The sequence below is a fragment of the Capra hircus genome, chromosome 3 (genome assembly GCF_001704415.2).
Source record: "Capra hircus breed San Clemente chromosome 3, ASM170441v1, whole genome shotgun sequence".
In the NCBI taxonomy this organism is placed as follows: domain Eukaryota; kingdom Metazoa; phylum Chordata; class Mammalia; order Artiodactyla; family Bovidae; genus Capra; species Capra hircus.
Window position 1 is genome coordinate 37,792,713 of NC_030810.1, and position 13,270 is coordinate 37,805,982.

Below are 13,270 nucleotides of genomic sequence, written 5' to 3' on the forward strand. Positions count from 1 at the left end.
CAGCAGCAGAAACCCGGTAAGGCCTGCCTTGCCGTTTTTGAGCGCGTTAGTAAGGACTGGCGCAGGATCCCCTTGCAGCTCCGTCAGCCAGAGCTGGGTCTTAAGAACGCTCTTTCGTTTTCTTGTCCAGTCAGGAAGGGGAACGGGTAAGCAAGAGGAAAAGGCGCAGAGGGGCTGAAAAGGGAGTCTCAACTTTGTAGCATTCAGTTGAGAGAGAATCTACTATTATTTCCTGCGGCGCTTGTTTTTACTGGATGGCCTAGGACCTGGGGCTGCGATTTGATACAGAAAACCCAAGCGCAACAGACTAAGCAAGGAAGTCGGCCATTTTCAGAAACTAATCTCCGGGTAACTCCGCCCAGCAGTGTACACAGGAAACGGGGGCGGAATTTATTGTGGGCCTAGCTCCGGAAACCACACCCTCGCGGGCGTCCCACCTTCGAGGATTCACAAAACTCAGAGCGAAATTTAACAGTCGGCAGCGAAAGCGCGCACTCGAGAGCCAATGAGAGTCCAAGGAAGGGAACAGCGCCTGAGGAACACTCTGTATATCAAAAAATGATTGGCTGGAGTCCTCCTCTCTTCTTTTTGGTATTGGCTGAACTGCTTTTCCCCACCCACCCAGTCCGCTTTTTTGCCTAGGTACTTCTGATTGGCTCCTCCTGGGCAGCGGGTGGGCAGGGTTGGGGATTGTCATCACGGATTGGTGGATTTGAGCACCTGGCGGTTCCTCCCAGAGCAAGGAGCCCGTCCCATCTTCTCTCTGTCCCGTCTCCCGACCCGTACGCTTTCCCCCAAGCTCTCGCGCACGAATGGTTAAAAAAAAAAAAAGGGCGAGGGGGGGTGAGGGGGGGCGGGGTATGTGTGTGAGGCTCGAGCGCGCCAGCCAGGCCTCTAGCTCCCAGCGCGCGCCCTCAGCGAGGACCCGCGCGAGCTGCCCGTGACGCTGCCTGCGCTGTTTGAAACTGCAGAACCCGTTACGATCTTGGGGCAACTACCGTTCCAGCTGGTTCAGGAGTCCGGGCGTGCCAGAGGGGCGAGTGGCGGTCGCGAGGCGGCTCTGGCCTTTCGCGTCTCTGCAGCGTGGAGACTAGAACCGGCACTTTCGAAGGACGCCGCCTCCAATCGCGGCGCTGGCGCGGGCGGAGGCTAAAACACGGGGGTCCTGAGACAGAGGAAAACGCGCCAAGTTCCCGTCGGTGGTGGAGTGAGGAAGACCCTAGCGGTTCGGGCGCCCGGCTAGCGGAGCCGCTTCTGGCGCTCCTTGCCGTCCCGGGGCGGGGGCGGGCGCGGGAGGGCGCCGCTCCGGGGATGTAGTTGGTGCCCGCGCCAGGCTGGACCGAGCTGCAGCCCGGGTTCCCGCTCTTGAGAGCGAATGGTCACTTCCCCCGGGGAGGGCGATCGGGTCAGCTTTTCTGAGGGTCGGGGGCCCGGGGCAGGGGTTCACCTGTCGCACCCGCACTCAGCGGGGTTGGACTCGCCGGCGTCACCGCCGCGGACCTCGCTCTGGGCCATGACCAGGTAAGGAGGGCCCGTGGAGGAGGGGCCGGTTCCCGGGCGCCGCGTCAAGTTCGGCCGTCGCCCAAGGGGGCCGCGGGGAGGACCCCCGGCTCCTTGGGTTGCCGCGTCCCCGCCCAGCTGCCAGCCGAGCCCTCCACTCAACGGGCCGTGCCTCTTCCAGCCGGCGCTGGGGACTCCGGCAGGTGCGGGCCGGGCGTAAATAGGCCAGCTCCGCGGGCGAGGGGCCGGGCGTTATGGTTTTGCTCTCAGACGCCTCCCGCCCGGTGCCCGCCGCGTCTGACGGGCACGGACAGCAACACCGACCGTCATCGCCTCAGTTTCTTTTCCGTTCCTACAGTATGCGGGGTGGGGACAAGAAATGTTTGCACTCACGTTGTTCTGTGTCGGTAATTGCTAAATTTTACCGCGCAGTTTAACTTTTAGATGTTCTACAAGTTTTTAGAACGCCACGTGTCTTAAACCTTTGTCGAGGATGTTATCCTAGTTTTACATTTTTCGTGAAAAGTTAAGAATTGAGTTGTGCCATATTAGAGGAAAGAACCTGAAACTAATGGGACTTCGTGTTCACACTGTCATTTGGCCAAGAACATTTAATGTTCGATATATTGTGTTTTCTGCGAAAGTTGATTTAGAGAAACATTTTTGACGTAACTCCCAGTGATAGGACAGCCAGGAGCAATAAGTGGTATAGCTTAAGATATGGCACCTGGTAAACTGTGACATAGTCTAGGTAGGGCTAATGTTTAATCATTGCTTTGAGGAGCCCTGAGGATTGGTTTATTGATTAGGATTGATAGTTATTTTAGCTGTTGGGTCGTTTTTTGTTAATTCCGATTACTGTCTCAGAGAATGCAGTTTCCATCGTTTATTAGAATTGGCTCCTAAGAACAACCTTTTACAAGAATCACAAGTTATGCTTAGGGATCCCTGACACTGTAGTGCAGGCTAGTTTACCATTAGTGATAGCATTTCATACGAATAAATTGAGTTGGAGTGTGGAAATTGGTTTGCTTTCTAGGTATTCCTGAGATGTCTCAAGAAAAGGGGCATGTTTCACTGCTGAGTTTATTGTTGTAAATTCCCACCTCACAGGCAGCCAAGTGAAATGCCTAAGGGTGTGAGTTTAGTTCATCCTTTACCTATATTTGAAAGTCATTGCTGAGCTTTTGGACTCTTAACTGATTTTCTGGTAATAGATAATTATTCCTAATATCTTCCTAATGAAAAACAGGACTGAAGTGTAAAATGACTACCACAAATACAACCTTTTTTTTAAAATCCAAGTTTTATTATAAAACAGGGAAGAAAGTTTGCACAAGGGAAGGTTTTCTTTTTTCCTACTCAAAGCAGTATTTTAATTCTGTAGTTAGAAAAAGTTTGTAAAGTCAGTATATTTTGGTTTCTAGTGCATAAGAATTTGATATACACGAAATATAGCAGTTTTTTACACCATTATCTCAACTTCGAATAGTTTATTACACAAGTTTTTAGGTGTAAACACTAGGTGTAGGCCTTTTCTTGTATGTAGATTATACTTTAAGTAGATTATTTCATATAACTAGAAGAGACTTTGGAAGAAGAACTCAAGTCACTTCTAGCACTCCTTTGATTTCCCATTCATCCTTTTTCCCACCTTGGTAAAAAAGCTCAGTGTTTTCTGGATGAACTAATAGATGATAAAGTTTTTTACCCTTTAATGATAATACTTTACCACACATCTCTTACTAAAGTGGAGTATTTTGTGATGCTCCCCTTAAATCTAATAGCAGGCTAATAAAAGTTCAGTATCATGACTTTTTGTTGTTTAAGAGTTAAGGACAAATGGCAGCTTGTTCATTTAAGCAGTAAACATTGACTGCCTCTTATTGGTGGGCATTAGATTTTCCAATACGAAGTTCTAATTAGTACCATTTCTTGGTAAATTTGTTTTCAGAAATGATTTTATTGCCTACAGTTGGTAACTGAAAACTAATAACCTTTTCTCTGATTAACAGGTATGACTGGTGATTACAAGATCCCTGTATAAGTTAATTCCTGTCAACTGCTCGGGATTTGAGGAGAAAATGCCTGGTGTCATACCTAGTGAAAGTAATGGGCTTTCAAGAGGTAGTCCATCCAAAAAAAACAGACTTTCCTTGAAGTTTTTTCAGAAAAAGGAAACCAAGAGAGCCTTGGATTTCACAGATTCTCAAGAAAATGAAGAAAAGAATTCTGAATATAAAGGGTCTGAAATGTATGTATGTTATTTTTAGCATTTTTCTGTACTTTTAAAAATTCTGTATCAGTAAAAAAGCAGGAACTTGGTTTGATTTCTACAATCATTCTGACCTGATAGTCCATAGAGGGACATAAAAAAACACACATTAGTGAGACAAGTCTAGCAGTGTATAGTAGAAACTAGATAAAACTGCTGGTTCCCCACAGAGATCACATCACAGTTAATATTATAACTCACTGAAATTGTGTTTGTCCAGTTAGACTAACTTAGAGAAGTATTTGTTGATTAAAATTATTTTTCAGTTTAAACCTGATTGTAGTGCAACATGTTTTAAGTAAGGGTAAAGAAATCTGTGATGGTCTTTTGGTTCGGAAGACCTGACAGTTACCGGAGGTGCACTTTGTAGTCCTACCTAGTACATGAATTCTCAAACCTATAAGATATGCTTTTGATGGAATAAATCCTTCAGTGATTGAAAAGAAATCAGAACAGAATGATTGTTTCACCAATAGTGTTCTAGTTGGAGTCTACACTTGCTCTAAATTCAACACACAGTCACTCTGCTATATGACTAATGTATATTTAGTTCTCTGTGTAATTTCCTAGTATTGGTATTTACCAATAATCAGTTTAGGAGATTATGTGTAAACCTCTTGTTTACCGGATTCATGCCTATAAACACCTTAAGGTATTAAGAATAATAGCCAGCAGCTGTAAAATAAATAAAAATGCTGTGAAGACTGTTTGTTAAAATGAGGTTAAAGAATTATAAACTTGAACAATTCATTTTTAAGTGGGGGACAGCTGTATAAGTATCTTCATAGACTTGGTTTCCTCTTAATCTTTTATTAACAGAATCTGACTTAGTGCAGCCTCTCCCAAATATCATCATAGTCCCAGGATTCTGTTCAGAGTTAAACTACTTGATTAAAATGTCATGTTGGCTGAACAAATCATAGTACCACTTCTGCAGTTTTCTACTTTGTAAAGTGGGATTAGCAGTCCTTTAGTGGAATTGTTTGAAGCTTGTTGGCTGTAATATTGTTAAAGTGCTTGTAATACTTTTATTCTGGATGTACAGCAGTTTTTACACCTGTAAAGATTAATTCTGTTGAAATGCCATCTGAATAAAATCTATGTACTTATCCACAACTTTTGGGAAAAGACTAAGTCTAGGGAAGTAGTATTTCCACTTAAAGATTTTACTTGGTTATCCATTTCTCTTCTCTGTACTTAATAGTGATCAAGTTGTTCCTGCAGCACAGTCCTCGCCTATAAACTGTGAGAAGAGAGAAAACTTGCTACCGTTTGTGGGACTGAATAATCTCGGCAATACTTGTTATCTTAATAGTATACTTCAGGTAAGTTGACAGTTGTGCTATATCATAAAATTTTAGTATGCAAAGAATAATGTAACAGTGTTTCCTGAGAATCTCGGTTACTGGAGGATTTCAATTGTCCCTAGTGTCTTTGCCATTGATTGTAAATGAAACATAATGGGGTAAAATAATCATAATTCTAAATTGTATGTTATAAATGTCCTTTGAGGTAAGAGAAAATGATATATTAACATTGGGATAGCAAAGTTGAGTAGATGTTGGTTAAATTGAAGATACCAAACTTTCAGTTTTCTGTCCAGTTGATTCTGTGTGATATGAGAAGGGGACGACAGAGGATGAGATGGTTGGATAGCATCACTGACTCAATGGACGTGAGTTTGAATAAGCTCTAGGAATTGGTGATGGACAGGGAAGCCTGGGGTGCTACAGTCCATGGGGTCGCTAAGAGTCGGACATGGTTGAACAACTGAACTGAACTGATACATGTGTTACTCCTTGAAACTATGTTTCATGTTATACACTTCAGGTTCAGTGCTTTGCTACAGAGGAAAGATAGTAGGCTACTATAATGAAAGAACAGTTTTTGACACACACCTTAATCTCAAAATTTTAAGTAATACTTATTTGAACATGCTCTTCAAAAAGCATGATAGCATTTTAATGATTTTTTTAGGTATATTGTCTTTGTAAATACTCTAAACAGTCTCATTTTATAGGTATTATATTTTTGTCCTGGTTTTAAATCTGGAGTGAAGCACTTATTTAATATTATTTCAAGGAAGAAAGAAGCCCTAAAAGATGAAGCCAATCAAAAAGATAAGGTAAAATATAAAATTAACAAAACTCACTTGCTTAGAAATGAAAAAGTAATAAATACACGGAGGATTTGGGAGAATGACCGATATTATTTCTCTTAAATTTACACTTGAAAATTAAATTTCTTTTTTTTTAATTAATTAATTAATTTATTTTTTAAATTTTAAAATCTTTAATTCTTACATGCGTTCCCAAACATGAGAGGAAAATTAAATTTCTTATTGGCAATTATTTTTCATTCTTGGGAGGTTGACAGTTTGCTTAATTATATCCCCTTTATTGATTATCAGTAAACACTTTTACACATACCACCATAACAATATATTGTGCCCTTTTACCCTATTGTATTTTCAGATTGACTCATTTTTACTATTTATGTAAATTTGAAGAAACCTTTGACTTACATAATTAAAAAACCATTATCACCCACATAATAGAAAGTAACCAAAAATATGCTTAATTTTTTTTGAAGTTTATTTTGTATACTTCCATAAAATTAGTCTTATGAAATTAGAGTTAGAAAAGCTAGTATTGTCTAGTGAGAAAAAGGGGTAAGTTACTTAATTTGTTCATAAATAAAAATATTTGTGTGTTTCTTGACAGGGAAACTGCAAAGAAGATTCTTTGGCAAGTTATGAACTAATATGCAGCTTACAGTCCTTGATCATTTCCGTTGAACAGCTTCAGGCTAGTTTTCTATTAAATCCAGAGAAATACACTGATGAACTTGCTACTCAGCCAAGGCGACTACTTAACACACTCAGGTATAGCCTATTATATGATTTTAGGATTCCAATTTAGCTACTTACTACTCTCTTTGGAGGAGAGTGATATGTGAACAATGGGAGGAATAAATGGCAAGGAAAACAGAAACTACAGGTCTATAGTCCTGATATCCCGGAGGCTCAAAAGACTGGAAATTTTTCCTAAGATTGGTAGTAACTTCATTAAATCTGAATTTGTATGAGTTTATATTCATATTTACCTATAATGTGAATATTCATACATTTCTATAGAAGTAGTAATGTGTATAATTAGGGAATACCATCCCTATTTTGTCAGTGATATGTATTTTACTTATGTGCCGGGTTTTTTTAATCTGAAAATTTCTGAATTACCAAATACACTTGGTCCCAAGGATTTCAGATAGAAATCCTTTGGTCTGTATCCAAAATATGTTATATACAAGAACAACAAATTCTAAGCCGCCTATTTTTGTTGTGTGTACTCAGAAGAAAACTATTAACTGAATTAGATTTCTTTGTAGTATTGTCCTAAAAAATGAAACTTTATCCTATATATAAAAAGGCTTTATCCAAAATATTACAGGGGTCTAAGTCTGTAAAAATTATTTCATCATTTAGGAACAAACCTAGATGTAACATATTGCCACACATTTGTTAAAAGGCAGTGTAGCCTGGTGGCCAGGAGTAGGTTGAAGCCTGACTTATGCATCTCTGTGACTGACCTGGAGAAGTTATCTGTAAATAGTGATGATATAATAGTTACCTCATAGGGTTATTGTGAGGATTACACATATAATATAAAAAGCATTTAGAAGGAATTCCCTGGTGGTCCAGTGGTTAAGACTCCATGCTTTCATTCCCAGGGACCTGCATTTAATCCCTGGTCAGGGAATGAAGATCCCACAAGCACTGCAGCTTGCCCCGTGCACCACCTCCTCCAAAATGAAAAGTTTGAGACTTTCCCGGCAGTCTTAAGACTGCACTTCCACTGCTGGGGGCACAGATTTGATCACTAGTCAGGGAATTAAGATCACACAAGCTGTGCTGCAAGGCCATAATATATATATCTATCCATATATAAACCATTTTGAATAAAATGTGCATAGTAAACATTGTGAACATATTAGCTATTATTAACAGTATTTAGGAGATGAAAGTATTTGTGATGATGAAAATGAGATTAAATTTGTTTTTCAGTTAAAAGTTTAGGTAAGGAGTTTCAGATTAGTAGCTGAATAAATGTTTTCTGGACTTCAATAGTTCTGTAATGGCAAGGTGGTTTTTTGTTTTGGTATTGTATCTTCGAAACTAGAATAGATGAAATGAAAATTTTTGTTTATAGGGAACTGAACCCTATGTATGAAGGATATCTACAGCATGATGCACAGGAAGTATTACAGTGTATTTTGGGAAACATTCAAGAAACATGCCAACTCCTAAAAAAAGAAGAAGTGAAAAATGTGGAAGACTTACCTACTAAGGTAGAAGAAGAATATCAGAAAGAGGAAATGAGTGATAATAACAGCATGGAGATGGACAATATGAAGCATTCTGAAGACTATAAAGAAAAACTCCCAAAAGGAAATGGGAAAAGAAAAAGTGATGCTGAATTTGGTAACATGAAAAAAAAAGTTAAAATCTCCAAGGAACACCAATCTTTGGAAGAAAACCAGAGACAAACCAGATCAAAAAGAAAAGCTGCAGGTGATACATTAGAGATTCCTCCTAAGATAATCCCCAAGCACATTTCTGAAAATGAGAATGCAAGACCCTCCCAAAGGAAATCAAAAGTTAAAATAAATTGGTTAAAGTCTGCAGCTAAGCAACCCAGCATTCTTTCCAAGTTCTGTAGTATGGGTAAAATAGCAACAAACCAAGGATCCAAAGGACACTGTAAAGAAAATGAATATGATCTTGAAGAGGACTTGGGGAAGTATGAAAATGATAATACAACTAATGATTGTGAACTTGAGTCTCCAGAGAATAATGATATGCCCATTAATGAAGTTAAGCCCATAAACAAAGGTCAGTATAATTTATTCTTGAACATTGATAGGTAGGAAGATTAACAGCTGCAGAATTGGAATTTTCTTAGATGCATATACATCTGGTATAAGTTTTAAGAGAAGTTTAACACAATGTGAACTAGCTTTTTAAGCACTGCACTATGTGTATTTTGTGTGTGTGTCTTAAGGTAATAGTAATTTATGTTTATAAATTAGGGGGGTTTAATACATCTTAATGACAAGGGAATATTTTATCCCTTTATATATGCAGTATTTGACGTAAACTCATGAAAGAAATTGCATTTACTAAGTAGTTACATCATACCTGAACTGGATTTCTACTTAGGTTCACATAGATCTCAGGAAAAATTTGTAGAACTGACACACTTTGGGATTATCTTTGGGAAGGGAGTTTTAAGGACACAGTTGTGTTGAAACTCTTCATTGAGGTAACAGTAATTCATATATTCAAAATTTTCTTTACAGTGAGTTTGTATTACATGATTGTCACCTCTTAATGCTAATAAGCAAGCTGAAATGTGAAAATCAGCCTTTTATTCATGGTCTACTTTAAATGGAATAATGGTTATCGGGGCTGTACTGAAAAATTCATCTGTATAGATTTGTGTTTTCCTTTTTTTGTTTTAGGTGCAGAGCAAATTGGTTTTGAGCTAGTGGAGAAATTATTTCAAGGTCAGCTGGTATTACGGACTCGTTGCTTAGAATGTGAAAGTTTAACAGAAAGAAGAGAAGATTTTCAAGATATCAGTGTACCAGTGCAAGAAGATGAGCTTTCCAAAGTAGAGGAGAATTCTGAAAGTAAGCGAAATCTGAGTCTTGCACGGATCATGGGATAATTTCAGTTTTTCCTCAACAAAACAGTCTAATAAGTACCTTATATAATTATTGAGGAAAAAATCTGTCTTTAGTGTAATAAAATCATTCTCTTGTATAACTTCATTTGTTAATAGTTAACTATATTTGAAAATTGTGGCATCTTTATTTTGATGTATAGAGTATGTTACAATGAGAAAATGAAATGCTTTAATAAGTTAATTTTTGGCTACCCAAATATCTGAGCTGTTGAGGATATTTTTGTTGACAACATATTTGAACCTAATGTTCTATCTTGTGTAAACCACAAAAAAAAAGTAATGTTATGGGAAATGATTGAGACTGGTTTACCTGTTTAGATATTGTAAATCGACTTAAATATAAACTAAAATCTGTCTCACATGGAGTCATAGTAGGCTTATCTTGATTTTGCTGTCTCTTTTTCCTCGATCTTTTTTTTTTACCAGATATGAAATATTTAGAGGTATATGCGCTGTTGAAGAAAGTTACTAGTTTCTGAAACTAAAAAGAAATCTCTTCAGTTATTATTTAGGAAGGATTAGTCAGTTAAAAATGCATGCTAATTTTGAATATAAAAAGTTATAGCTTAGCTTTTCAGAGATTTTTTACTTGTGAGTGACAGGATTCTCTTGTGTAGTTTCTCCAGAGCCAAAAACAGAAATGAAGACCCTGAGATGGGCAATTTCACAATTTGCTTCAGTGGAAAGGATTGTAGGAGAAGATAAATATTTCTGTGAAAACTGCCATCATTATACTGAAGCGGAACGAAGTCTTTTGTTTGACAAAATGCCTGAAGTTATAACTATTCATTTGAAGTGCTTTGCTGCTAGTGGCTTGGAGTGAGTATTCTAAAGTTTTATTCAAAATACTATGATATTTACTATAAAGAAAAGATCATTTTAACTCTTGCTAATATTTCTTAGACTATCAAAATCATTTTATTCAATAAATAACATGAAATATGTCTTATACATGTGTGTGTGTGCTAAGTGTGCTAAGTTGCTTTAGTCATGTTTGACTCTTTGCAAACCCCATGGACTGCAGCCGGCCAGGCTCCTCTGTTCATGGTATTTTCCAGGCAAGAATACTGTAGTGGGTTGCCATGCCCTCCAAGGGATCTTCCCAAACCAGGGATCAAACCCATATCTCCTACGTTGGCAGGTGGGTTCTTTACCAGTAGTGCCACCTTGGGAAACCTCTTATATGGATTTTACAAGTACACAGAGGTTGTATTAATAATTATTAGTAGGTAATGAATTAACTAATACATAACCAATCAGAGGGTTGCTGCTCAGACACAATTCTGATGACAAAAAAACATTATTGGAATATAGACCTTACTCAGCTTCACCACTCATAGGGATTGTCCTTAACACCTCTTTCATCTCTTCCTGCTGTCAGCATCCAGCTACATGTGATTTGTTCATTTTCATTCCTTTTTAATGGGACTAAAGCAAGGAACAAATTTAGTTTATACATCAGCATTTTTTTTGAGGGGAGAGAAACAAGCAAAATTGTTTTAGTTTTAAGGTAAGTAAGCCAGGAAATAAAACAAGTATGAAGAGATTTTTCTATAGTTGAACATTTAAGTATTTGAAAGATTTAAAAGTAATAAACATCAAAATTCCAGTTAATTTTAGATAGCCTTTTCTGACATGTAGATATAATGTCATTATAGCTTTTAGTCCTTTCTATATTAATGAACTGTTTGAAATTACCATGAGAACTTCCCAGGAGCTCTCCACACATTTTATTTTGCCAGAAGATGACATAGTCCTTTCTTTCAGTGGACTTTTTCTTTGCTACAGTATAGCTTTTTCTTTTCCCCAAATCTTGGTTGTAGAGACAGACTTCACACTAAAATGATTTATTAGATTTACAGGAAAAGAGATTTGAAGATCAGTGGTTTTTTTAAATGTCATTTTCTTACTGGACAAAATTAGGAAAATAAAAGGGGGAAGTGCCATATATCCTACACAGAAGCACCTATATTAGTACTGATTTCAGTATTTGTGTAAATGTCATACAAAATTTGGGTGGTGTTTTCATTTTATGAGCAATAAATATTAAGGGTTTGTTCAGCCTTTTTACTTGGTTTCACATTGGGTATAAAACTGAATATATAAAGTGGAATCCCAGAAAACCTTTTTTTTTCCTTCCAAAGGTTTGACTGTTATGGTGGTGGACTTTCCAAGATCAACACTCCTTTACTGACACCTCTTAAATTGTCACTAGAAGAATGGAGCACAAAGCCAACCAACGACAGCTATGGATTATTTGCAGTTGTGATGCATAGTGGCATTACAATTAGTAGTGGGCACTATACTGCTTCTGTTAAAGTCACTGACCTTAACAGTTTAGAACTAGATAAGGAAAATTTTGTGATCGACCAAATGTGTGAAATAGGTAAGCCAGAACCATTGAATGAGGAGGAAGTAAGGGGTGTGGTTGAAAATTATGACAATGAAGAAGTGTCTATTAGAGTCAGTGGAAATAACCAGCCAAGTAAAGTTTTGAACAAAAAAAATGTAGAAGCTGTTGGACTTCTTGGAGGACAAAAGAGCAAGGCAGATTATGAGTTATACAACAAAGCCTCTAATCCTGATAAAGTTGCCAGTACAGCACTTCCTGAAAATAGAAATTCTGAGACTAACAATTCTAATGGGACCCATGAATCTGATAGTAACAAGGAATCCAGTGACCAAACAGGCATTAACATTAGTGGTTTTGAGAACAAAATTTCGTATGTAGTGCAAAGCTTAAAGGAGTATGAGGGGAAATGGTTACTTTTTGATGATTCTGAAGTGAAAGTTACTGAAGAGAAGGACTTTTTGAATTCTCTTTCCCCTTCTACATCTCCTACATCTACTCCTTACTTGCTATTTTATAAGAAATTATAGAGTGATTGTATTTTCCTTGTGTATATATTAAATAGACATGGATAAACATTGGTAAATTGATTACATCGCTTATCTTTTGAAGCTATTGGATATTATTGGTCTCTAGGTTTTTATATAAATAGTGAAATTGAATTATTGAAAACCATGTTAATTTTTAGAATTCATTTTCCTTAGTAGAGACTAGTGATACATTAGCTTCTGGGAACAAACTTGTATAGGTTCTTAATTGAATTATTCAAAATGGAAGCATTTAAACACTTTTGAATTTACATCTATCTTTTGTGTTTGCTTTTTAAAATAAAGTGCTTGTATTTGTATCTCCATATTTTGGAGTAATTATCTACACGATGTTTATAGGTCTTGTGGTTTTTCAGCTAAGAAGCAGAATCTCATTTCAGTACATACAGTTTTGTAAATCATAAACCAAACCTTAGATGGGCTATATTACAGGCACAAACTCTGGAATATGTATGTATTCACAACAGTGTACATTTCGTGCCCTGAATCACTTTGAAAAATATCTCAGAAAACCTATAGAGTCAGTCCTCTTCTATCTTCACCTGGATTTTATGTGTATTTATGAAAATGATTCTGTATCCTAGTAAATCTTTTGGGGCATGGACTAATTTGTATTCCTTCATAGTCATACTCTGCACGATCTGTATACAGTACATCAAACTTAGAGGTGTGACCTTAAATTTAACTTTTTTAAAAACCAGGACAATAAAATGTAAACTGCTTAACAACAATGTATACAAATGCTTGAAGAATTTTTTACTTGCATATTTTTTACCATATATATAGCTGGATTCTCTTTAAAAAAAATGTGTATGTATATATACACACAAACATACTATAAACATATATA

The 13,270-nt window shown here is 37.6% G+C and overlaps 1 protein-coding gene across 1 annotated transcript; it reads left to right on the forward strand.

Annotated features, from left to right (window-relative positions):
- Positions 870 to 13,172, forward strand: USP1 (ubiquitin specific peptidase 1). The gene is made up of 9 exons (XM_018045006.1): positions 870 to 1,521; positions 3,516 to 3,754; positions 4,980 to 5,100; positions 5,796 to 5,900; positions 6,499 to 6,659; positions 7,984 to 8,666; positions 9,296 to 9,466; positions 10,140 to 10,341; positions 11,667 to 13,172. The coding sequence occupies exons 2-9, from the start codon at positions 3,585 to 3,587 to the stop codon at positions 12,400 to 12,402; spliced, it is 2,349 nt and encodes a 782-aa protein (XP_017900495.1). The 5' UTR covers positions 870 to 1,521; positions 3,516 to 3,584; the 3' UTR covers positions 12,403 to 13,172.

Bases quoted from the DNA above. Each gene is read 5' to 3' on its own strand.
- USP1 (XM_018045006.1), top strand. From the start codon at position 3,585: ATGCCTGGTGTCATACCTAGTGAAAGTAATGGGCTTTCAAGAGGTAGT. The intron at 5,901-6,498 runs GTAAAATATAAA...GTTTCTTGACAG, and splicing joins AAGCCAATCAAAAAGATAAG to GGAAACTGCAAAGAAGATTC. The intron at 10,342-11,666 runs GTGAGTATTCTA...TTCCTTCCAAAG, and splicing joins TTTGCTGCTAGTGGCTTGGA to GTTTGACTGTTATGGTGGTG.